The 26866-nt window shown below is 39.9% G+C and overlaps 1 protein-coding gene across 2 annotated transcripts in view; it reads left to right on the top strand.

The window, feature by feature from the left end:
- fbxo15 (F-box protein 15) overlaps positions 1–26866 on the top strand; it is a 50504-nt gene that overhangs the window by 8908 nt on the left and 14730 nt on the right. Inside the window, exons 3-5 of one of the 2 annotated variants that reach the window (XM_041190132.1) lie at positions 6712–6816; positions 8161–8403; positions 17623–17829. In XM_041190132.1, coding sequence (XP_041046066.1) covers positions 6712–6816; positions 8161–8403; positions 17623–17829 — 555 coding nt within the window. The remainder of the gene's footprint in view (positions 1–6711; positions 6817–8160; positions 8404–17622; positions 17830–26866) is intronic. The other variant, XM_041190133.1, reaches the window with a different exon arrangement.

Genomic DNA, 26866 nt, shown 5'->3' with positions numbered 1-26866 from the left:
AATTCAGAGACCCAGGCTAATGCTTTGGGGACAGTGGTTCATATCCCACCATGGCAGCCAGTGGAATTTAAATTCAATTAATAAAATCTGGAATTGAAAGCAAGTCTGAGTCATGGTGACCATGAAACTATCATCGATTGATTGTCGTAAAACTCATCTGGTTCACTAATGCCCTCTAGGGAAGAAAACCTATCATCCTTACCTGTTCTAACCTTCATGTGACTCCAGAGCTCAATAATGTGGTCAACTCCTAACTGCCCTCTGAAATGCCCTGTAAGACACTCAGTTCAAGGGCAATTAGGGGTGGTCAGCAAATGCTGGCTTTGCCAGCAACAACCACATTCCATGAAAGAATAAATTAAAATGTAGTTTTTGTTTAGATTTAAGACCTTTAGTTTCAGGCTTTACTAAATCACAGTCAAACTCAATGGAAAATCATATCATTACTGTTACTCTTCACCAGAAGCTCCTATATTACAAGGCTATTAATTAACCTTGTCTCTTGACATAAAGCTAGATCTAAAATAGCCTGCTTCCTGTTTGGCTCTTTGACATACTGATCTAGAAAACTATCTCGAGTGTATTCCATGAACTTGTCCCACACTGCAAATTTGGTTTGCACAGTCTATGAAAAATGAAGACCCAAATGATTACCGTATTACCCTTGTTGCATGCACCACTAATTTCCTGATTTATACCCTACCTGACTCTACAACTACTATTCAGGGCCTATTAACTACTTCCACTATTATTTTCTGCTCTTGTTTCCTGGCTCTACCTAACTGATTCTATATCTTGATTTTCCAAGCTAGCTCCTTCCTGCCTATTATCCTAGCCTTTATTATTGGTGCAACTCCTCCTCAATTTCCACTTTGCTGATTTCTTGTAAAGCTACAGTATCCTAAAATATTTAATTCCCAACCTTGGTCACACTGCAGCCACATGTCCGTAATGGTTATTAGATCAAGCCCATTAATTTATATCTGTGCTATTAATTCACTCATTTTGAAACAAAAGTAGTGGGTATATGACTCTTGTTGGTGAATTCTTCATGTAAGTCAGGTCAAATACAATAAGATTGAGAGGGGAAGTGAAGAGGAAAATAAGACCGGCAGAGAGAATATGACAACAGAATGGCAATCAACATAAAAGGAAACCCAAAAATCTTCTACTTGCATCTTATTTAAAGCTGGTAGTTGGAGTTGCAATTGGTCCTATTAAGGACAAAGAGGTGATATATGTTTAGAGACGCAGGGCAAAAGGAATCTGGCAAAATATCGGTAGAAGTGAAGATGATGGAGGTAATGAATGTTGTGAAACTTGAGAGGAAGGATGTACTGGAAAGGCTGTGCCTACTTTGTACAATTCACATGTTCCAGATGGCTTGCTTCCTAGGTTGCTAAAGGAAGTGGGGTTGGAGATAGTGGAAGGGGTTACCATAATCTTTCAAAAATACAGGGGAGGTGCCAGAGGATTGTAGAGTGGCAAATGTGACACCCTTATTTGAGGAAGAGTGTAAGGATAGTCCTGGCAACTACAGGCTGGTTAGTTTAACATCATTGGTGAGTAAAGAAACATTAATCAAGGAAAAAAAATCAACAGGCATTTAGAGGTTTGAGTTAATTAAGGATAGCTCGCATGGATTTGTAAAATTGCTTGAAATGCAGAAGATTGATGAAAGGAATGCAATGTATAATGTCCAAATGGATTTTAAAGTGTTTGACAAAGTATTGTAAGTTTTAAGGTCGTGAGCCACAGCTTACTCAAAATAGGTGGCTGAGAACTCCAGACCTTTTAAGGTAGTTTATTAAGAAGCCACAGTTCAGGAATGATGCATCAACTAAATAGATAGGAAAAACATAGGACCTGTGATAGGTGAGAGTAGTTTACTGATCCCAGAGGATGAATGAATGGATGGATGGCATGGAGTATGTTGATCTCTAGCTTGTGACAATAGCATTCTGCTCAGTAGCCAAAATGTTAGGAAGCTCTTCCCCTGGGTCTTCCTGAGGAAGGCAACAGCCTGATGAGGACTGTCCCCTGCTTCTGAGCACCTGTTAATGTACTTAATTCTCAGGGTGAACAACCAGCCCAATGTCAAACACTTGTTTGAATAGCTCTTGACCACAGGGCAGGTGTGGGGCGGGGGTGGGTGGGGGGGGGTCGTGTCACCTCCCCCTTGTCCACCACTTCAACTTGAGATCAACTTTTAGTTTCGCTCATGCTCAGAGCCATTCAGTTAGCTTACCTCATGCCCGAAGCCATTTGTTAGTCTTTACTAGACACTTATACACTCATATAGGTAAGAGGGTATAAGACACTGTCCTGTTGACTTAGGATGTTAACACGGAAGCCTGAACTGGGAGACCTTGACATTTCTTGGGAGTGTTTGTCTTTTTTCCAGAGAGAGAAAAGAAATGGTCTTCTGCCAGATGGCCTTGTACTGTGTCTGCTAACTTCATAAATTATACTTTTTGGAATATTATAGAATTCTTACAGTACCACATAAAATGTTGCTTAAAAAAATGTGGCTCGTAGAATAGGACGGTCAAGTTGGATAAAAAAAATTGGCTTAAGGACAGAAAACAGTGGGGTGTGGAAAATGGTTATTTTTCAGACTAGAGGTTGGTTGACTGTAGTGTTCCCCAAGGATCAAAGTTAGGACCACTGCCTTATTTTCATATATAAATGATTTGGATATTGTAATTACAGAGTAAAATTTCAACATTTGCCCATGATAACAAACCTGGAGGTGTGGCAAACAGGATAATACTAATCGACTACGACAGGCCATAAGCTAGCACAAATGGACAGATGAGATGAAATTTAACACCGAGAAGCATTTGGCAGAAGGGATAGGGTGAAACAACATAGATTTCTTGGCACCATTCTACAGAGTGTGCAGGAACAGAGACCTGGGGGTGCATAGATCTTGAAGGTGGTAGAGCATGCTGAGAGTGATTAGCAAAGCTTATGTGATCTTGGCCTTCATAAACAGAGGTACTGAGTACAAAAACAGAAGTTATGCTGAATTTGTATATAGCCCTGGTTAGGCCACAGCTAGAGTATTGCGCACATTCCTGGTCACTACAATTTTAGGAAGGAAGTGAGGGCCCTTGAGAGGGTGCAGAGGAGATTTACTGGAAAAACTCCAGGGATGGGGGATTTTAGCTACAAGGTTAGGTTGGAGAAACTGAGTTATTCTCTTTGGAGTGAAGGGGAGATTTGATAGAGGTGACAAGACTATGGCAGGTTTGAATAAGGTAGATGAGGAATAACTGTTCCCATTAGCTGATGGTAAGAGGACTAGGAGATACAGATTTAAGGTTTTGGGCAAGAGGTGCAGGGGAAATGTGAGGAAGAACTTTCCTACGTGGCAATTGCTATGACCTGAAACCTGCGGCCCATGAATGTAGTGAAAGTATAGACGATGAATGATATCAAAAGAAAACTGGATGGTTACAAAAGAAATAAACTTGCAGGGCTACAGGGATAGAATGAGGGAATGGGGCTGTCTGGATTCTCCGCGGAGAGCTGGCATAGACTCGATAGGCTGAATGACCTCCTTCTGTGCCACAAATGACTCGAATACTCTATTTTATTGCGAATGCTTCACACATTCAAGTATAGTGCATTTTGCTTTAATTCTTTTCCATTCTTCGTTTATGTCACCCTAGTCTCCAATGACCTAAGTTCTGTGCTTTCCTGACCCATTCTGCTTATTTTTGCCCAAATTGATACTCTTCTCTACAGCTTAGATATTTCTCTTACTTTTTTGAGGTTAGCCTTACTTGAATCCTTTCACCTCACCAGCATCCTTTGCTGTCTTCCCTTCATTATCTTAGAACTGTATCTACTTCTTGAGTGATTTGATCCACGAGGACAGCCGTGCTGGTTTAAGTGGAGCACACTCCAAGGGAATGGAACAGCTCCCTTTTTTGAGTAGTGGTGCCCGAGTCCCATGAATTACAAGTCCTGTCCCCCGCACTATACTTTAAGATACACATTCTAATGTATATGTTCCTATGCCAATTTGTATGTAGATCTGGTAACAATCGAAAGATTATTACCAGTGAGGTTCTCCATTTTAATTTGGACCTGAACTCCTCAAACTCTCTCAGCAGAGCATCATTCCTAGTTATGTAATTCGAGCAGATTTTATCAGGAAGAGGCAGAGAGTTTAACAATGTTGCAACATTACTGACTAATGTCACATCATGGAAAAATGTTGAAAAATTAAAATTAAAGGTGCGATAGATATGGGTGCATAAAGCGTTTGTGACAAAGCAGATGAATTATTGACAAAAATAGAGGTAAATGGCTTTGATCCAATAATGATTGTAAGGTGACCAAAGTTGGGAATTAATTATTTCAGGCTTCTGGACTTTTAGAAAGAAAAGGCAAAATGGAAAAGGAGATAGGATAACCCTGCTGATAAAGGAAGAAAAACAGTTGTGAAAGAGGATCTTAGCCCAGAAAATCAGTATGCGTGGAGCTAAGAAGTGATGAAAGGCAGAAAACACTGGTGGGAGTAGTATATAGGTGCCCTAATTGCTTGTTGGACCTGATGGTATTGGACAGAGGATACAGTAGCAAATTAGAAGAGTTTATGTCACAAGGGTAATGCAATAATCATGGGAGACTGGGCTGGGCAAACCAAATTTGGCAAAAGTACCTAGGAGGATAAGTTCATCGAATGCCGTCTTCTAGAAGGCTATGGTCAGGAACTAACTACGGAAGAGGCTATTTTAGATCTGGTATTATGTAATGTGATGGAGTTAATTAATCTTATAGCAAAGGATCCTCTGGGGAGTAGTAATCATAATATGATAGAATTTCATTAAGTTTGAAAGTGACACGATTAAGTTTAAAACTAGGGTCTTAAATTTAAACAAATCCAAATATGAGGTGAGTTGGCTGAGTTAGAATGTGAAATTAGATGAAAAGACATGATGGTGGATAAGAAATGTGAAAACATTTTAAAGAAAAATTTATAATTCTCACTGAATTTACATTACTTTCAAGGATTAAAAAGTCCACTAGAAAATGTACAATTGACTAGCTAGAAAAGCTAAGGAATATTAAATTAAAAGAAGAAGCTTGTAATGTTGCCAGAAAATGTAATAAGCTTGAGGATTTGGAGGGGTTTAAAAATTGGGAAAGTTACCAAAGGAGATTTTTTTTAAAAATAAGAGTAAACTAGTAATAAATATGAAAATAGATTGTGCGAGCTTTCACATGTAAGTAAAAAGGAAAAGAGTGACATAAATGTGGATCCTTTGGAGGCAGAGACAGGAGAAATTATAATGGGGAATAAGAAAATGGTAGAGGTGTTAAACAAATATTTTGTCTGTCTTCATTGTAGAAAAGGCAAAATATATTGGAAAGTGAGGAACCAAGGGTTGCGTGAGAGCGAGGGCCTTCAAGTAATTCATATTAGTGAAGAAAAAGAACTGGAGAAATTTAAGAGGACTGAAAGCTAACATCCCTGGAACTGATGGCCCATATCCTCTGGTTTTAAGAGGCGGTTGTACAGATAGTGGAGGCATTTGTTTTGATCTTCCAGAATTTTCAAATTTCTAGAACAGTCTCTGTGGATTGGGAGCTGGCAAATGTCCTCTGTTCAAGTACAGCCAGCAATTAAGAAGGTAAATGGTATATCCATCCTTATTCCAAGGGGTTTGGTGTTAGAGTAAGGAAACCTTGCTCCATTTATATCGGGATTTGGTGAGACCACCTGGAGCGCTGTGCACCATTTTGGTCTCCTTAACTAAGGAAGAATATACTTGCCTTAGAGGGACTGCAATAAAGTTTCAACTGGATTGATTCCTGGGTTGCGATGGCTGTGATATAAGGACTGATTAAATAGAATGGCCCTTTATTCTCTGGAGTTCAGAAGAATGAGTGGTGATCTCATTGAAATGTATAAAGTTCTTAGGGTGTTTAATAAGGGAGATGCTGAGAGCCTTTTTCCCTGGCTGAAGTGACTAGAACTGAGTCTTAATTCAAGGATAAGGGGTCAGCTATTTGAGAACATACGAAGTGGAAGCAGGAGTAGGCCATCTGGCCTCTCACACCTGCTTTGTTATTTAGTCTGATCATGCTGATTTTTTTTTAATAACCTCAACTCCTTTCCTGCCTGATCCCTTTTTGGGGATGAGAAATTTTATTGAGAGGACTGTGAACCTTTGGATTTCTCTACCCCAGAAAGCTGAAGGTGCTTACATATGAAGTAAATGCATGACTGAGATTGATAGATTTTTGGGCAATAAGGTTATTATGGGATATGGGGATTGGTTGAGAAAGTGGGAATTGATGCAAAAGTTCAGCCATTATCTTATTGTATGCTAGGGTGTGGGTTGCAGGAGCCTTATCTATTTTTAGCTATGAAACAATCTTTTCTGGGAGCGTCTTACAGATATGAAAATACAGTGAATATCTTTTGTTTAAAGAAAACTAAAACATTTTAAAGGCTGTCCCCAGAGTGCTAATAAAGTAATTTTGTGAATATCTGTCATTTTTGTCCATCTCCCCCAAATTTCACTTTAGAAATGTGACATGTGCCTCTTTACTATTAAAAGTAATTGAGTGCTTTTGTTTTACTTTGCCTTTATGACTGAGTATATTTTCAGGTCACCTAAATGAATATGTTGGTTGGTGCTAAATCTTAGATTTCATGCTACAACATAACCTTCTGAAAATTATTTCTAGCTTACCATGGGAAGTTCTACAGCAAATCTTTTCCTACTTAGATATATCATCCTTGTTGTGTGCAGGCTGTGTCAGCAAGTCCTTCTACCTGGTGTCTAATGACAAGTAAGTGAACTAAGTGGACAGATTTGCTGCTGATTAAGGTTCTATGGGTACCATTTAAGCTGATTGCCTCACATGCAAAGGTTGCTTCAATCATCCTGTACCATAAATCCCAAATTATACATGGCAAATTTTAACAAATCTGTGAAGTACTGAAGTTCTGGATTTTGCTTTAAGCCTTGAAATGAGTAACCATTTATTTTGATTAGCATAGTTATTTCTGTTAAGTTGTTCAAGGGGAAATCAAGAGCCATACTTGCACCTTGATCCCTTCTGACATTGTAAACAGAGAGTCAAGATGAGGGTGCTGTCTTTACACCAAGCAAGGTTAGTGGGTGGAGGGACAACTGGAATTGGGGCCAGAGAATATAATAGAAAGGGAAGGAGGCTAGAGTAAGGGTGAGGGGAAACTACCTCAGGCATTGGGAAAAGTACCTCTGAGTATTATGATATTTTTAAAAACTACATGGGTCAAAAAAGTCTTAACTTTTCAAACATTTAAGATGTTCTGATTTTTTTTTAAAAGAATATGCCTGTTTATTAAGATTTCTTGATTTCTGATCAGGCAGAGATTTCTCAAGGTTGATTCTTATAAATTAGCATTGTGGTATTGCAAATATTAAGTCTAACAATATTGCTATCATAGTGCTGCCTATGTCGCAGCAGGTATTGCATGTAATGTTGCAATCTTCCTTCTGTTTTAATTTCTGATACATGTTTATATTATAAAATGAGCTGTGCTCTTGCTTTCTTTTGCTATTGCATTTAAATGTGTGGCATATTTTTGTTTTGTATCATTTTAGATTGTACCCATTATTATAGTCACTTGAGGCTTGAAGTTATGCCATTAGGTACTCAACTTAATGTTTTCATCAGAAATTCTTTTTGCTACTTAATTGAACTAATGTCTTTGACGTGGCAGAGAAAAGAATTTCTGCAAAACCTTTCAAACTTTTGTGTGTGAGTATCTCTGCCATAGCCTCAAAATGACATCTCATTTTGCCATATTTATTTTCAAATATTAGTGAAATTAAATTAACATTTATGATATTGGTGTACAACAACCTGCCTGTAAAATGTTAAAAATTTTACATATGTATTGCTGAAAAAAAAATATTTTTGCGAAGCTTTTCATCTTGCACTCATCAGGCCAGTTGCAAGAATACCAATGTTGGGGGAAGCAACAACTTTATATGAGAAGATGAGAAGAGCGACATTGGTATTCTTGCAATTATCCTGATGAGCGCAAGACAAAAAGTTTCGACAGAATGTCTGTCTTTTTTCAGCATTACTCAAGTTCTGTACTACAAAACGACTATTTTATGTTGTCTATATCTTTTTTTCTAGTTTAATTTGGCACAGAATCTATTGCAAGTATTTTGCATGCAAAAGAAAGGCCTGGAAGCCCAAGGCTGTAGACATAGCTACTGAGAAGCTGAGTAAAGTTTCAATACAGGACAGTCCAGCAGGATTTTGGAAAAGAGAGTACATACGCAAATGTGCAGGCTTGGGCACAAGAGGAGTGGGACAGTTGTTGAAACCCATTAACCGTTACACAGGATTGCCATCAAAGTTCAAAGAAGCTGTGAAGTAAGAATGAATTTTCAGTGCAATTTGGTGCTAGAATTAAAGTAGATGCAATGAGGAAAATTGTAATACAAATAATTCAAGAACATTTGACATTGGAAATGTGGAGCTTATTGATTATCATTTCCTCAAATGATTTTTTGCAGATTATTTTGAACAAAAAGTAGTTGTGGCAAAAATGTAATGTCAGTTAGGTCTGTATTAATATTCTAAGTATAACAGTCATTAAAGAAACGTCTCTCAATACGTGGACCTCCCAGACAGACATTGCTGCTTTACTGTATTTTGAATAGAGTTTGAATTCACTAATGCCATTCTTACTGCAGAAACTCTCCAAACAAGAACCATATTGTGACATCTTATTTCACTAGATTTGCTGCTACCAGAATGCAGCTGGAGTTTATTTCTGTCACCGTGTAACTTTAGATGGTTGATATGCTATTTTCTCTTTTTTGTTCTCTTTTCAACCACTTCCCTTCTCCCTCTCCTGTCCCCATGGCTAGCAGCATAGCACCTACATAAAATGGAATTTGTACTATGAAATCATTTTATTTTTATAAAGCAAAGTGCCAGGAGTGTTCTCTTGGTGTCCTGAGAAATATTTATCTTTCAACCAGCATTACTAAAAATAATATGGCTTGTCATCTCAGTGCTGTTTGTGGCTCCTTGCTGTGCACCAACTGACTGCTACTTTGCCTACATTACATAAGTACCTAACACAAAAATACAGGGGGCACATTCCATCATGTTGGACAAGTGCCTGGTGACTTTTTAATGGCAGACAATACCAGGGTGTTAATGTTCCAATGTGGAGAGTTATGGTACTTAATTACCATATTTAACTGGTGCTTCTACACTGCAATCGAGTGCATGGCCTAAATAGCCAAGTGGTTATGGTACTGGGTTTGTAACCCCAAGATCAAGAGTTCAAATCTCACAATGGCTAAAAGAAATGAAGTTGCTGTGCTGCCTGCATCACAGTCCACAGGCATGGCTTAATTACACATCCCTATCCCCATGCTCTTTAGGGCTTGGCCTAAATAGCCAAGTGGTTATGGTACTGGGTTTGTAACCCCAAGATCAAGAGTTCAAATCTCACAATGGCAAACTATGAAACAATGTAACTTCATCTGAAACAGATGGAAACGTGTTTGTACTCGAAAGAGTTACATTTTGCTTGGCCTAAATAGCCAAGTGGTTATGGTACTGGGTTTGTAACCCTAAGATCAAGAGTTCAAATCTCACAATGGCAAAACTATCAAGAGTTCAAATCTCACAATGGCAAACTATGAAACAATGTAACTTCATCTGAAACAGATGGAAACAGGTTTACTCAAAAGAGTATCAAGAGTTCAAATCTCACAATGGCAAACTATGAAACAATGTAACTTCATCTGAAACAGATGGAAACAGGTTTACTCAAAAGAGTATCAAGAGTTCAAATCTCACAATGGGAAACAATGTAACTTCATCTGAAACAGATGGGAACGGGTTTGTACTCGAAAAAGTTACGAAATCAAGAGTTCAAATCTCACAATGGCAAATTATGAAACAATGTAACTTCCTCTGAAACAGATGGAAACAGGTTTGTACTCAAAAGAGTTACAGTTGAGGCCTATATATAAAAAAAAAATCAAGAGTTCAAATCTCACAATGGTAAACTATGAAACAATGTAACTTCATCTGAATAGGAACAGATGGAAACATGTTTGTACTCGAAAGAGTTACACTGCAATCGAGATCCTAATTTAAACTCCACTGCTGCTACATGAGTTTCTCGGGGGCCGGGAAAACTTTCAGTAGAAGTTGCCAGAAGTACGCGTTACTAGCTTCACTAACCAAGTTTCTTTATCAGCATTCCTTGTGGGCCAGGAGGATTATGGATCCTGGTCCCCCACCTCCAACTGCACATTATAGCTATAATCCTCTCCATCACCTCCACATCGCAGTCTCTTCCACGCCTGATTGTCCCTAAAGGACCCTCAATGTGACACTCGGGCCAGTTGCTTGGCGGCAAACAGAAGACAAAAATTATTTTGGTCCTGCCATTAATTTCAATAGGATGCCTATATCCCTGGCCTTCTCATGTTTTTCATCCATTTGTTTCGGCCTCCGTTGTGCTCTTCCCATAAACTGTGGGCCAAAGAATTTGAAAAATATTTATCAGCTTGCCAACAGGCAAACCACCAATATTTCCACTGCTTGACTTCACACTGCAGCTATCCTCATTCAGCAAATAATAGCTGACTGCTGCATTTAAACTTTTATACGTAACTTTGTAACGGATAGTATGGATGGTGATACTACACAGGTAGAAGAACCAATGTATTGAACTTGTTTGTAATTTGAATAGCTCACAAATGTTTACTGCAGATTCAACAGTTCTTGTGTAACACAACACAAATGAGCAGTGGCTCCAGTTCTGTTTTATGGCCAATTAAGCAACCTGACATTTTCTTTACTATTGACTGTCAACACATTCTCATTCACTAAGCAACAGTAATACATAGCACAGAGCTTTCTTGATAGTTCTCACTTTTTATTAAAACCTTTCATTCGTTTCTTTTGCCCTAGTGGATCAGCTATGATTATCAACCCAGTAAATAAATCTTTATAACTGATGACTTTGCTACTGCATAGGATGGTGGATAATATCATGGGTCCATCTTTCTGCAACATAAAATTGTTGATGGTCTTCACACATTGTGCAGCTAATGGGCTAATTAGCCCAGCTAATCAGCCAATTTCTCTGATCCCAGAAAGCTATAACTTGCTGATGGCTCTGGAAGAATTGAGGGCTACAGCTTTACCTTCATAAATATAAACAGAAAGTTCTGGAAATACTCCAGTTCGGCAGCATCTGTGGCCTGCTGACTATTTCCAGCATTTTTGTTTATACTTCAGCATCTGCTGTATTTTACCTTTTTGCTCTAGATTCCTGCCGGGTGTTGAGAAAATAGGTTTATTTTTGACCCACAAAATAGGGTGCATGAAGGCAACCAACTTTGCTCTGGTGGCAAAGACGCAAGCGTTAACAACAAACAGTGTTAGTGGATAATTACAGCAGCTACTTGTTGATCTGGGTTCCTTCCCAGCAGCATAAAATAAAACTTCATATTTATCAAATTCAATTTTGATGCCCTCTTGTGAACTGTTGTGATATGTGTCTGGCATCCAAGTAGCTCGACACATACAAGAACACTAACTCATAGAAACCTAAATTATACTGTCTAGTTACCACCTCGACTAAACCAAGTCTCTAATTCATGATCAAATGTCTACCTCTTTCTGCAGATGTTGAGACAATTGCACTCATCCTGTGGCTTGGAAACTTAGCATATCTTCAGTTTGACTGTGTCATTTTACATAACATAATGATTACAGATGATTGTACCAGATTTCTGTTTCTCTCAGGATTTTAAAACTTCGTTCACGAGATGTGAACGTCGCTGGATAAGCCAGCATTTATTGCCCATCCCTAAACGTCCTTGAGAACCTGTTTAAAGGGAGTGAAGTGTTACTGGATGGACAGCACAAGTTGATGAGGACAATTGAAATACATATGTCATGTCATTCTCTCATCAAAGAGCATGTTCTGAGAATCACTGTGCATCTTCTGAAGTTGGGTCAGTAGTTTCTCTTGGATCTAATGTAACCATAGCTGATTGTTAATAGCTATTACAACTCAGAGGGATGTTTCTTTAAAAGTATCCCCTCTAACCCAGGCTAAGAGCAGGTGCAGAGCATTACATTATTCTCTTCTTAATTGAACACAGATCAGTGATTTCTCTGGTTTGTATGGCTCATTTCCTCATGGCCAAGTTTGCAGAGTCATTGGGGACATTTAAACATTAATACCAGATTATAAACCAGCTGGTGCCTCTCAATGGGCAACCTTTTAGATTTTCTTTTCAAAATGTGATTTGGAGCTGTAGCAATGATTACTGGACTAGATCTACAGTCTCTAAAATTCTTGTAGCACTTTTGGCCACTGCAGGTTTCCTGATGCTGGAGATTTCGATTTGTGGAAGTTTTTTGTGTTTTATTTATAAAAATGGTAGAATTCCAGAGTAACTTTAGATATTTTTCTTAACTGGTACTATGGAAGACATCACATTTTTGTGAGACTTGTTTGAAATCATTTAATTTTGAAAAACTTTTCTTTCATTTGGGGAAGGGGAGAAGCTCTAATGCTGCTCATTGCTGTGCCTATCTATTCAATATGTTTTCCACATCCTGAGAACATAATGGATAAAGGTTAAGATTTCTTTCAATGGTTCTTAACATTTGACGATTTTCAACCGTTGATGTCTGTTTTTTGTGTTTTTTGTTTTGGTTTTTTTCTGCCATCCAGGACATGATTTTTAAGTACCACTGATTCTGCCACATGTGTACTATAACCTTGCTGGCTGCACTAATGACCAAAAATGAAAGCTTAAGTGGCTGTATTTCTTATCTGCATGCTTTCCCCTCTTTAGCAACTGAGCAAGGTAAAATAATTGGTAAAAGAAGCAAAAGCGGCATGAGGAAAAAACTTTTCCATGCAGCAAGTGGTTAAGATCTGGAATGCATTGCCTGAGTGTGGTGGAGGCAGTTTCAATTGAAGAGTTTAAAAGGGAATCGGACTGTTACCTGAAAAGGAAGAATGTGCAGGGGACAGGGAGAAGGGGAATGGCACTAATTGAATTGCTCATTTGGAGAGCCAATACAGACACGATGGGCCAAATGGCCTCCTATCATATAAATACAAAATGCTGCAGATTCTGGAAACCTGAAATGAAAATTGAAAATACTCAGCATCTGTGGAGAGAGAAACAGTGTTAACAAAAACAAAATTACCTGGAAAAACTCAGCAGGTCTGACAGCATCTGCGGAGAGGAATACAGTTAACGTTTCAAGTCCGTATGACTCTTCATCAGAACTGTTCTAATGAAGAGTCATGTGGACTCGAAACATTAACTGTATTCCTCTCCGCAGATGCTGTCAGACCTGCTGAGTTTTTCCAGGTAATTTTGTTTTTGTTCTAGATTTCCAGCATCCGCAGTATTTTGCTTTTAGCTTGAAACAGTGTTAACGTTTCATGTCATTGACCTTTCATGAGGTTCTCTTTCCAATCAGATACTCAGCTGACCTGGCACTATTTCCAGCATTTTCTGTTTTTACTCAATCTGAAGACTTAACGTCAGGTTCCACATATATGCTGATACCCAGCTCTCTCAACACTGCCACTGACTCTATTGTCTGACTTTCAACCGTGGATTAGCTGAAATTTCCTACAATTAAGCATTAGGAAGCCAAAGCTGTTGCTTCAGCCCTTGCCACAAGCTCTATTTTCTAGCAACTTATTGCATTTCCTTCCCTGGCCGTTGTCACAAAATTTAGCTGTAACGCTAACTGCTGTAGCAAGAAGAAGGAATAATTGTCTGGGCTTGTTTTTATTCCCTGTGGTGGGAATGAAACAGTAATACAAGTAAAATAACAATGTTATATTTCCTCTCTGATTTTTCAGGTTACTGGTATTTTGGTTGAGACCTTGAAATAGGCCGTCCAGATGCCCAATAAGAGGCAATGCCTTCTAACTGCCTGCAAATCAGAGCCCCACATATCTTGCAATTGGGCGGGCAGACTTTCCTTGAGGGGATGTCTTCAGACAAATCAGTGAAAGGAAATAAAAATTTGTTGGGATGAACCTACCCAAACCCTCTCCAGCTTCACTGGACAGAGTGGGCTCAGAAGTATAGCTTCTAGATTTACAGCTGCCTATGACTGGTGACCTGCTTCATTGTGTGGCGGCTGATCACTTCCCATTATGTGGGCTGCAAGTTCAGCTTGCAATTACACACACATCTATCCCCTTTTGTCTCAAAACATATTACATAGAATGGTTCCTCTTTTGGGTTTTTTTCCATGTTCTATGGGGTCACCACAAAGCTGGTTGCTTACCTTTATATCAACCTAATTTTTGGATTTGGCAGCTGTTCTTTTTTACAGCTGGATTGTTCTTCCTCCAGCTAACCCTCCCCATTTAGCTGGGTAGGGGAGGAACCCTGATACATGCTGCCTGGCATCCACCAGTGGCTAGGTTCTTTCATAGCAAGCTAGTCCAGGAGTGGGACTTGAACCTGGACATTTCCTTTTATTTGGGACTTGATTCCACAGCCTTTGACTCGAGTGAACAAAAACAAAGGAACCAAGTCAACATGTGAGTTTTTTTTAAAACTTTTTTGGACATATGGCTAAATTAACATTTTATCTCTGATGTTTGATGGCTCAATAAAAGTTCTGTTCAGTTCTCCAAAGACATCCTTTTTTCCATGGATTTTTAAATTGTAATCAAAAGATTTTGCTTATTGATGCCTCCAATTTTGTTAACATTCTTGGCCTCACTATTTTAGTTTTGATGCAGCTTTTTTTTTCATGGCAATCGCTTTTACCCCTCGCTTAATCTCTTGGCTTTCTACACAGCCTACACCTCTAATACTTAGTATACTGCTCCTAATTCTGATTAGGCTCTCCAGCATGTTTTTTGCTATTGGAGAAGATATGAGGAGAAAGCTGGTTCCCTGTGAGGTAATTCCCCTTATCTTGGGTTGTAATCTCTCTTGTTCACTCTTGATGATCTTCTGAGCTTTAAATTTGTGTTTCTTAAGCTGCATTCTACCTCCCCTTCATGTTAAAACCAAGTGTAATTGCAAGGCCAAAAGCAAAATATTGCAGATGCTGGAAATCTGAAATAATTTTCAGCATTTTCTGCTTTAATGAGCAGGTCTGGTAGCATCTGTGGGGAGAGGCAGATTTAATGTTTCAAGGAAAGATCACAGATACTACCAGACCTGAATATTTTCATTCTTAAGTCATTGCCAGTCCCCTATGTAATGCATTGTTTTGTAGGACTAACCGTTATACACGTCCCTTTCACTTCCATTGTCAGTCCTGTCAGGAGGCTATTTTTGAAAATATGACTTCCAACTTCAAACTGACTGGAACAAACTACTTAAAAATGCAGGCCACCTTCCAAGGTGGAGGTGAAAGAGCAAACAAGACACCCTCGGGGTTGTTAAGATAGGAACATTTGCTACAATTTAAAGATCCATCAAAATGCGTTACTGTCTAAGGAACAGACATTAAAATGCAAAACGCTGGATATTGAAACATTGGCTGCCACAGACAGACCAACCCAAAACCCCATGGAAATACACAATGGGTGAAGTATGACAGCCAGAATGCCAACCACTGAAGAAAGATTGCAAGTGACATAGTGAGAGGAAAGTTTCCAGCAGAGGATAAAGTGCACATCAAAAGTTATTGCAAAAAATAAAAGCTCATGGTATAGGGGATAACATATTGGCATGGCTAGATGATTGACTAGCTAACAGGAAGCAGAGAGAAGGCATAAATGGGCCTTTTTCAGGTTGGTGGGATGTAACAAATGTGTGCAACAGGGATCAGTGCTGGGACCTCAACTGTTTACAATTTCTATAAATGACTTGGATGAAGGGATAGATGGGAAGGTTGCCAAGTTTGCTGATGACACAAAGACAGGTAGGAAAGTAACTTGTGAAGAGGATAAAAGGAGGTGACAAAAAGATATGGATAGGTTATGTGAGTGGGCAAAGATCTGAAATGGAGTATAATGTGAGAAAATCTGAAATTGTCTGTTTTTGCACGAAGAATAAAAGAGGGGCATATTCTCTAAATGGTGGGCGATTGCAGAGCTCTGATGTGCAGAGGGATCTGGTGCCTTCAGTTATGCTTCAGTTATACAGGGCACTAATGAAACTACATCTGGAGTACTGTGTACAGTATTGGGCACCTTCTTTAAGGAAGAATGTAAATGCTTTGGAAACAGTTCAGGGAAGGTTTACCCAACTAGCACCTGGAATGGGCAGGTTGTCTTATGAGGAAAGGTTGGACAGACTTGGTTTGTATCCGCTGGATTTTAGAAGAGTAAGAGGTGACCTGATTGAAACTTACAAGATCCTGAGGGGACTTGACAGGGTGGATGTGGAGGGGATGTTTCCTCTTTTGGGAGGATCTGGAACTAGGGCTCACTGTTTAAAAATAAGGGGTCGCCCATTTAAAACAGAGATGAGGAGAAATCTTTAAGGGTCGTGAATCTTTGGAACTCTCTTCATGAAAAGGTGGTGGAAGCAGAGTCTTTGAATGTTTTGAAGGCAGAGCTGGATAGATTCTTGGTAAGGAAGGGAGTAAGCAATGGGGTGATAGGTTATCGGGGGTAGGTGGGTTGCAGATTTGAGGTTACATTCAGATCAGTCACGATCTTATTAAATGGCGGAGCAAGCTCGAGGGACAGAATGGCCTACTGCTCCTTGTTCATATGGGACAGGCTGAAAAGTTGTGCTCTCTCCCTCTCTATCTTGTAATAATTGTAACATCTTCTACATCTGACCTCACCAAGAAGCCAGCTAACCTAAACCGGCCACAATATTTAAAATCTGTGTCTCCAGGAAAATCAAAGGACGCTTAACTGTATATCCTTTTAACATTTTTTTATTGGACTCTAACTTCCCCTATTTCTGATGCGTGTGTGTGAGACGTTGCATTTTTATTATCTTTTTCTTGGGTTTCATGGTTAATAAATTTGCTCTTCCTTTAACTCAAGAACCTTGCTTGATTGGTCCCTTATCACCCACTGCATAAATAGTTAATGGAATCTGATTTTAAAAAGGCATATCCCATGGCAAGAAACTTTAAGCCTTTGTTGTGACCAGCCAAGGAAGCCGAATAGATCGAAGCCAGTTCACTCCTCCTCACCTGGTCATAACAGCCCTTTAACGAATTGTTTAGTTTGGATTTTAATTTTTCAATCATTCCAATGTTTTGAACTGTGGTTTATCATCTTGCTTTCTCAATTTAAAAAAAAATATATAACTCTTCCTTTGTTCTTCACATTATACTCCATCTGGACAGATGGGAAACTGAAGATTTTCAAGATATTTTAACATTTTGTTTTCAGTGATCTGACTTAAAATAATCATTTACTGTTGCAGCCATTTCCCCATCATTTAAAGGAGAGATGAAGAACTAGTGGTGCTAAAATAAATAAGTTAATTGGTGCAGTATTCTATAACAGTGCACTGAAAAAGTTTGATTTTAAACTTAATCAAACTTTCTGGGTTTGCCTGATTCTAAGGATTGTAATCAAGTTGACCACAGTGATAAGTTATAATTAACTGCCTTAAAAATTTCTCCTGTATACAGAGCTCTTGGGGTTACTTGGATGGTTGTTCTTCAAGAAAGAAATGGGAAAGAACATGTCAAGGAGCAAAGTAAGGCTTACTTCAGTGACACATCTGCAACTTTGTGTTGGAATAGTGCAGTTTGGCCTCCTCTTTCTAGCCTGAAAGCACTCTGTGTGTATGGAGTCACGCCATTGTTCCGTCCAAGTAAAACTCCTGCAGCGAATGGGTGAGATTCCAAGAGAACATACAGTAGAATATAACCATGTTAATAGCTTGTAATGTTTATTTGTACTTTATTGTTAAATGAGTGCGGATGTTAAAGCTGATTTTTTTTTTTTTGTTTTTTGGGCCTCTTTCCTGCTTCCAAACCGTGTTACAAAGCTCTTTTTAATGCAGAGGAAAAATGGGTTTTGATCCTTTTGCTCCCATTTTGATTCTAAATAACATTGTGATTACTCTGGCTTTTCTAGTGTGGGTACCTGAAGTGGTGTGCCAAAGTAAATTTCGTGCAAATGAATTTATGATCTCTGCGCTCCTATTTCTTTTAATAAGACATCTTGTGGCACTGGGCACCAAGAACATTTGGAAGTCCTCCATAGTGAGACAACCAGCAATATCCATTAATTTGCATTTTTTAAAAATGGAGAGAACCGTAGAATGTTTACACATGAATAATAAAGCTAATTTTATCATGCTACAGTACATTTAAGTGAAACTGATCCAGCTATTGTATACAGTTGTTCTGATTTATATTAAGTTTCAACCAGCCCGCCTATTTGCCTGAGCTTCCTGGGCACAGGCTCTGTGGAACCCTTCTTTAAACTGCACCTGTGTCACATAGCACCAGGTGTAGTTAAGAACAAACTGCTTGCAGAAAGAGATGGTGTTACAGATCCCATTTCCCCAGTATTGCTGCTAAATATCTTGAGGGTTTGGATATTACTCCCAAAAAGAATCATAATTGTTTTTTAAACCACAAAAAAAAAAATTGCTGCTTCTAACCTCGTTGCAGAATGCTGTTGATGATGGTGGCAGTGTTTGATACTGTGTGACCCCTAATATTCTTTTGCAATTGTGATATATTTGGAATAGACGAGGAGGAAACCACCAGAAGCCTTCCAGGCAGTTGCTGAAATTGTTTACTTTGGTCTCTTAGTCACTACCAACCGGTTCCTTACTACAGAATAGGAGTACTTCTCTCTCCCCTCCTGACCAGAGACCTGTATAATGCCACCTGCAATAAAGAGAAACATCTCCATGCTTAATCAGACTCTGCATTGACTTAAACCCTTAGGTATTATGAACTAATGTTGCAGTTCTTGTGCCAAATTGTGCAATCACTTGCTTATCTGTCACTCTGGAAAATTGAAAACCATGGTTATATATGCTTTCTCTTTGTAATATCCAGTCACTTTAGCTTGGATAAGAACATAAAGTTCATGAGAATGCATTACTTTGGTCCAGAAAACCACCTGTTTGTTTTCTGTATTTTATCAAATTGATTGGGTTGAGGAGAGGGGCTGGTTGTATGTTAGCACCAATGTTTTGCCCTTTTTAGGTAGCTAATAATATCATTGATTTTATTTAAATTAGCAGTGTCATATTAAACAGTTTTGACTGAAAGGAAAATAAAATCATTTTAAATGATTGTTTTAAATATCCTTCCTCCTTCCCTATCCAACCACTAAATAAACACGCATGCTCATCCCTCTTTTTTTTTTCTGCTTTTGATCTAGTGCATAACAATGACTTGAGATTTGTGTAATTAATATCCAAATTGCTTCCTCCCAGAAGGATGCCAGGTGTATTAATCTGTCCCAGCATTCTGTATTGCAGCGTGTTGGATGTTCTCCATCCAGTATGAGGTGAACCCAATTGGTAAATGGCTTAAAATTGACAAATCAATCTGTTCCCACTGGAAGTTTGCTGAACAGATTTTTTGAATTCTGTTTGACTGGTGGAAAGGCTCCTGCCAAAAAGAAGCAGTTGTCTCAGGAATAACTTCAAATATTGTCAACAGAATGCTGGCATGATTTTATTTGGGCAAGTTAGAAGTCATCCAATGACTAGACTGACGAATAAAACCTTAGTAGCATTGTTTCCACAAACTGACCTGACTTTTAAATGCAGCTTCAATTCACTTATAGGCACTTGGGTCATTATGATCTTGGTGTCATTGCCTTGGAAATGCTTTTGAGTGTTGTCTTGATTTTTGCCTAGCTTCATTAAACACTCAATGTTTATTATGAGTGTTTTTGCTTCACTCCTTTTGATTGAGTTTGAGGAAGAGGAGCAATAACATTAGCATGAAGAAGCAGGAGAGTTAGTTATCTGAGCCGGTTAGAAGGCTGAAATGGCGGGAATAGGATTGTGCTTCTAAAAGGACTTACCAAGCCCACAGGTTTTTTTTGTATTCGTTCATGGGATGTGGGCGTCACTGGCTAGGCTAGGCATTTATTTCCTATCCCTAATTGCCCTTGTTCAGGGGGTATTTAAAAATCAACCACACCTGGAGTCACATGTAGGCCAGACCAGGTAAGGATGACAGGTTTCCTTCCCTAAAGGACATTAGTGAACTAGATGGGTCTTTATGACAATCGACAATGGCTTCATGGTCATCATTAAACTTATTGGCCAGAATTTTACGGCCTCGTTTCGGCGGGGACAGGGCCCGGGGCCGTAAAATGCGGCGAGCCGTTATATATCCCATTGTCTTCAGCAGGAACGTAAAATCCTGCTATCGTAAAATTATGCCCATTGAATTCAAATTCCACCATCTGCTGTGGTGGGATTCAAATCTGGGTCCCCAGAGCATTACCCTGGATCTCTGGATTACCATTCCAGTGCCAATACCACTACACCACTGCCTCCCCTCTTGGGTGAGTTATTTTCTTGGATATTTCTGAAGAGCAATGCAGAAGGTTTCCATGTTTTGCTATGCAGGCTATTGCTGACTTATGCAGCCTATTTTAATAGGCCCTCTTGTCTGCTGAAGCAGGGATCCACCCATTGCCAGTGGGTGTCAAGCTCAGCAAACCCCAATCTTTTGGGCATAGATTCCTTCCAAGCTGGGGACATCTCTGAGTCAAATAATCACCAATGCCTTCCCTGCCTGACATTAGCCTATTATTAATGACTAATACATTACCTTCACAATAAGAGAACTCTAGGATTTACAAATATGGCTTACTTTCCCTATATCCAGGTCACAATGGACTGCACTTATGTAGGTAAAGGGGCACAGAAAGATGAGCCAGAAACTTATCTGAACAGGAAGGGCTTCCACTCCATCAATATTGAACTGGTGTGTGATTGCCACAGAAGGATAATATAAATCTGTACCTGCCCAGTACTTTTTTTCTGTATCACTCTTCCATCCTCCCAATTTGTGCCCATTTAGGAATGTCAGAGGATGGCTGCTAGAAGATGAGGGATATTGTGGGAATCTGTCTTTAAATTTTGAAACAGACCCTAACTAAAACAGGAACAGAGCAGGTAAACATAGAAAGGAAGATGACCCTCCCAGTTTCTAAGGAAACAAAAACAAACTGAAGTATGGAAACCAAAACTTCTGGCATACTGAGCCTGTTTAAAAGATATAAAAGGATTCTGATCAGTCCAAGCTGGGAAGTAGCATTTCATACTACAGTACAAGCATGCTGAAGAGGACAGTCCAGATCCAGAAGGTGAGGATAAGTTGCTGCAGCTGTTTCTGTTACTTGAAGATAATATTGGTGGGTCTACCCCATTAGGACAAGTTGAGCAGGTTGTGAAGGCCTGTACTGTTTTTGGTGAAAACTGTCTGTGGAACTCTGGTTGTGTGCTGCTGCTGTCTAACTCCTAGAAGTCGAAGAGCTGAAATTCCTCGTGAGGAAGATGGAGTTTGAAGGACTTTGAGTACGATTACTAAAATCTAAGTGGACTACTAAGCCAATTTGTGAGATCTGTCTTAGTTGTATCTACCATTTAAGGTGCAATTTATAGTTTACATTCGACCATAATTTGCCTGTTGATTCATGTTTCACTTGTTAATTCTGGCTGTTTGAGTATAGGATAGATAGTATTTAGCCTTTGCTTTGTTGACTCTTGGATAATAAGTATTCTTCTGTTCTAACCTGTGGAATCTTGTGGCTTTATTCTTTTGATGAATAACTCGGGTTTTAAATTTCATCGACTTTTTTAGAAAAAAATTACTGATCTCTACCGAGATCATAACATCATCACCAATGTACGTGCCTGATGACACTGCGCTGCAACCTTACAACACCTGAGCAAGTGGGTACATTGAGAGCCATGGGGCCAAAGGGACATCATAGAGTATGCCAATAGCATTTTGACACAGATCTGAGTGCCTTGGACTAAAATTTGAACAAAGTGAGGTGCATCATTATAGCTTGCTGTATTCTACACATCCTAGTAATACAAAGCGGATTGGAGTTGAACGAGGCACAGCAATAAGAAGAGGCATCACCTGATGAGAGAGAACTGAATGATGGTGATGGCAATCCATCAGAGGGAGAGTTTACAGAACATGTAGCTATAGAGGCCAGGGAGCAGTCGATAGAGCAGAATCTTAAGCGATACATGAGAAATCAAAGTAATTTCCTCAACATTAATGGTTATTGTTACTCTTTCACCACTGTATTGAAGCACATTAAAACCATTTAGTCAATTTCTATGCAAATGCAGACTAAGAAGCTCTAATAAACTATAAACCAACATTGCAAACCAGGGACTGTCACCCCCATTTATTAGCTCTATTGACAGTTTGTTTTATTTAAAAGAGATTATAGGACCTAATCGAAAAGCAGGATACTGCACATGTTGGAATTCTCGAAATAAAAACAGAAAATGCTGACCTGGTGAGTATTTCCAGCATTTACTGTTTTTATTGCAATTTTGGTGTTTATTTTAATTCCACGTATTTTATTGTAATGAATTCTTTGTCACTCAATTAATCAGCCCATGGGCTTTTCTTGCAAGGCTTACCAACTTTATTTTGTGCACCTCCAGTGAAGTTAACAGAGCTGGTGGAAAGCTGCTATTCCTCTTAAAGACACTTTTTATGGCTGATGAATTTTGAGCATTCAAACTTCAGGGACTGGCTGTAGATTCCTGAGAGAGCTGCTCCTGCTGCAATACTGTCACTTTCATGGAGTGGGAGCTCATTGCTTTTACTTATCTGGAAGAGAATAGACTACAGAAAACGAGTGTCACCTTGAACCTATTTTCTTCAGTCAGTCCAAGGTGGTCATCTGATTCAAGCATGAGCACAGATTTGAGCCCAGAGTCTGCATGGCAGCTGTTTGAAATTCCATTAAACTGGCAACCCCCGTGAACATTGATTCTAATTCTGAGTTCATAATCTTCAGTTCTGCAACTGTCTGAGATATATGCACTCCTCTAATTCTGGCCTTTTGAGCATCCCCACTGTTGGTGGCTCTGCCTTCAGCTGCCTAGGCCCCTAAGCTCTGGAATTCCCTCATAAATCTCTGTTTCTCTACTTCACTTTCCTCCTAGAGACATTCTTTAAAACCTACATCTGTGATCAAACTTTTGGTCGCCTGCCTCAAAATTAGCTTATGTGGCTCTGCCATATTTTGTTTTATAATGCCTCTGTGAAATGCCTTGGGATGTTTTATGTTAAAGGTGATATATAAATATTTGTTGTTGTAGTGGATTTGGTTTTTGAGGACCTTCCTGGCAGTGACTATGAAGAGAACATCCCTCTTCACCCTGACTTGCTCCAATGCAACCATTAGGAAGACCTCTGAAATTCTGAGCACTAGGTAGCCTGTGCTTCATGCTGCCACATTTTCCTGCTGTACTGTTCCAACAACAAAATCTTGCAAAAAGGAATGCGGCTTTGCTTTTAAGAGGAATTTCCCCATTTAAATGTCCCTTTGGATAATTTGCTGAAAATTGCGCTCTGGAAGAGGACAGACTAGGACACCCACTGCTGAGAAAATAAAGGTTAGGAGTTAATCCACTCTGGCCTGTCTTGGGCTCAGCCAGAATTCACCCACTGACCACTTCTTATCCTGGTCACTGTAAGGTTTATTTTGGTGGTGGGGTGCGGGGGGGGTGGCGGGAGGGGGGGGGGGGGTCAGTTAATTCATGAGATGTAGGTAGTATTTATCACTTGTTACTGTTGAGAAGGTGGTGGCCTTCTTGAACAGTTGGTAGTGGTTTGTTACAATTGACTGGGTTGCTAGGCCAACTCAGAGGGCAATTAAGAATCAACCATTCTGTTGCAGGAGTCACATGGGTTTCCTTTTTTCCTCTAAAGTACTTCAGAACACCACTGGGGTTTTTACAACAGCTGACAGCTTCATGGGCTCATTTGCTGGTACTTTTTTTTTAAATTGCCAAAATTTTGATTTTTTTTTTAAAAAAAATTCAAATTCTTGCAATGCTTTAGTGGACTAAATGGGCCTCAATGAGGAGGGTGGAGTGATAGCAGGCAACGCACGCACAACATCATGGGATGCGCAGGAACATCTGATTTCATTGGGATCATTTTAAAAAAAAAAAATTCATTTATGGGATGTGGGCTTCGCTGGCTAGGCCAGCATTTATTGCCCATCCATAATTGCCCTTGAGAAGGTGGAGGTGACTGTTTTCTTAAACACGACAGTCCCTGTGTTTTAGGTACCACAGTGATGTTAGGGAGGGAGTTCCAGAACTTTGAGCCAGTGACAGTGAAGGAACGATGATATATTTCCAAGTCAGGATGGTGAGTGACTTGGAAGGGAAGTTACAGGTGGTGGTGTTCCCATTTATCTGCAGCCCTTGCCCTTCTAGATGGTAGTGGTCATGGGCTTGGAAGGTGCTGCCTAAATAGCCTTCGTGAGTTTCTGCAGTGCATCTTGTAGATGGCAGCAGTTTGTACCATTGTTCATCGGTGTTGGAGGGAGTGAATGTTTGTGGAAGTGGTGCCAATCAAGTGGCCAGCTTCTTGAGTGATGTTGGAGCTGCACTAATCCAGACAAGTGGAGAGTATTCTACCACACTCCTGACCTGTGCCTTGTTGATGGTGGATAAGCTTTGGAGATTCAGGAGGTGGGTTACTCGCCACAGGATTCCTAGCCCCTGGCCTGCTCTTATAGCCACAATATTTATATGGCTAGTCCAGTTCAGTTTCTGGTCAATCGTAATCCCCAGGGTGTTGATAGTGGTGGATTCAGAGACAGTAATGCCATTGAATGCTTTGTTTTCGTTATATTCCTGAGTTTTATATCTCCACTACAGTGAACAGGTGTGACATGGGCCCACAGACACCATTTCACCTCACTAAGGGCCAGTTAAGAAATAAATGGAAGAGAAAGCTGGGAGTGTCTGATTTGAAAATTCATAAGAATTCGCTTATAACTGATGAAGAAAAACTGTGACAAGGTTCTCAGTCATTTGAATGTGCTGCTGGAGAGCTGGTAAGGAATAGGGAGAGGTGCTCCACGTGAGTGATTTTTCAGGAAAAAAACTTGTCACCACCAAGAGTGTCTGTCTGGAGGAGGCCAATGAATGGCACCCTAGGTCACGGATTCAATGCAGTTCTGGCATCTCCCTCGTGGCCAGAGAGGAATTAAAAATTTGGGTCAGAGCCCATGATCTCCTCTCTTGCCTCCCTCGGCAGTTTGGGACACAAATCATCCGGACCTGGAGATTTGTCCACTTTTAAGCCTGCCAATACCTCCAATACCTTGTCACTCCCTATATCAATTTGCTTAAGAACCTCGCAGTCTTGCTCCCTGAGTTTGATACCTTCATCCTCATTCTCTTGGGTGAAGACAGATGTGAAGTGTACATTCAACATTCTATCGATGTCCTCTGGCTCCACCCATAGATTTCCTCCTTGGTCCTTAATGGGCCCTACTCTTTCCATGGTTATCCTCTTCCTATTGAAATACTTGTAGAATATCTTGGGATTTTCCCTACTTTTACCAGCTAGAGCTTTGTCCTATCCCCTCTTTGCTCATCCTCATTCGCACAATACTCAAAGGCACGCCCAATACACTCACTCCTTATGCATGTGCCTGATTCTTTACCACTTGCAGTGCACCCATTAAATGCACATATTCTGGCAGTGAGCTTGTCGACTGGTTTTGATAAGCATATAAAGAGACTATGTTGGGACTTCTAAGGTATCACTGATCTCCATTCTGCTCTTCTGCAGAAGGACTGATGCTGCCCCAGAGAAGGAGGATTGTGGAATGGATATGGGAATTGATGTTTCTCAGCAGGTCTCTATCCATTTGCCTCCCCTCAACCAGGACATAACATGATGCCTCCATTCCAGCTGGCCCACGCTGTCCCTACACTGCAGCAGGGCCTTCATGGGCCCCAACATCCAAAACAACTTGAGGCAATGAGAAATGTGTGTAGCAGCATTCCATCATCTCTGAATCTACAGGGGCAGTGTTATACAGAACTTGGGCATAGGAAGGGAGAGAATATATAGAGGATTAACACAGGGATGTCACATTTTTTTTGTTAACCAATTAATTTGACCACTGTTGAAGGAACTTATCACACATCATTCCACTGTCTCTCATTACTGAATGCAGAATTCACAGTAGGGAAGTGATTTTAAATCCCACATTGTGGATATGTTGTATGTGCCTGAGGATTACAAGACTCTGCAAGGTATGTATAGTTTGTTGGTCAATAATGACCTAGTTGCTATTGAAGCATTACTTGCATCACAGGCAGAAGTATGTCCTGGTGGCCGAGCATCTGAGTTCCTGTCTTTATCATTCTCCTCATCTGAGTCATTCAAGACTTCTTTATAAGGTGCTATGTTGTGTAAAATGCAACATCAGTGATCCATAACACACTGGCTGGCAAATACTGCAGCGAATCTCCAGATCTGTCAAAATACCTGAACCTTTATCATTGCATTGAATGGTGATGTGTTTGGTGTTGAACCTCTCCTTTGGTTGAATGGAGGGATTCCTCAAAGGTATTATGTGCCATAGCTGAAGGGAATATCTTGTCCTTAAGCAGCCACCTTGTCAGGTTGGTTCAGGTAGAAAGTCTGTAGGCACAATCCTCATATTGGCTGTAGTAGTTCATGGAATGCTGCCTCTTTGCCTTGTCCCACGCTAATGGATTGGTGCCCGTCAAACTATAGATAACCAATTGTCTCTCCCTAATGGAGACAGATGTCTTTGGTCCTTTGTGGACTATGGCTAAATACCTTTCTCTAATCCCAGCTGTGCCACTGGGAGCAGTGGCCACTCCTGGGACTGCAGCAGTCCCCAACG

Source organism: Carcharodon carcharias, chromosome 6 (genome assembly GCF_017639515.1).
Source record: "Carcharodon carcharias isolate sCarCar2 chromosome 6, sCarCar2.pri, whole genome shotgun sequence".
In the NCBI taxonomy this organism is placed as follows: Eukaryota; Metazoa; Chordata; class Chondrichthyes; order Lamniformes; family Lamnidae; genus Carcharodon; species Carcharodon carcharias.
This window is presented reverse-complemented; position numbering and strand designations above follow the sequence as displayed.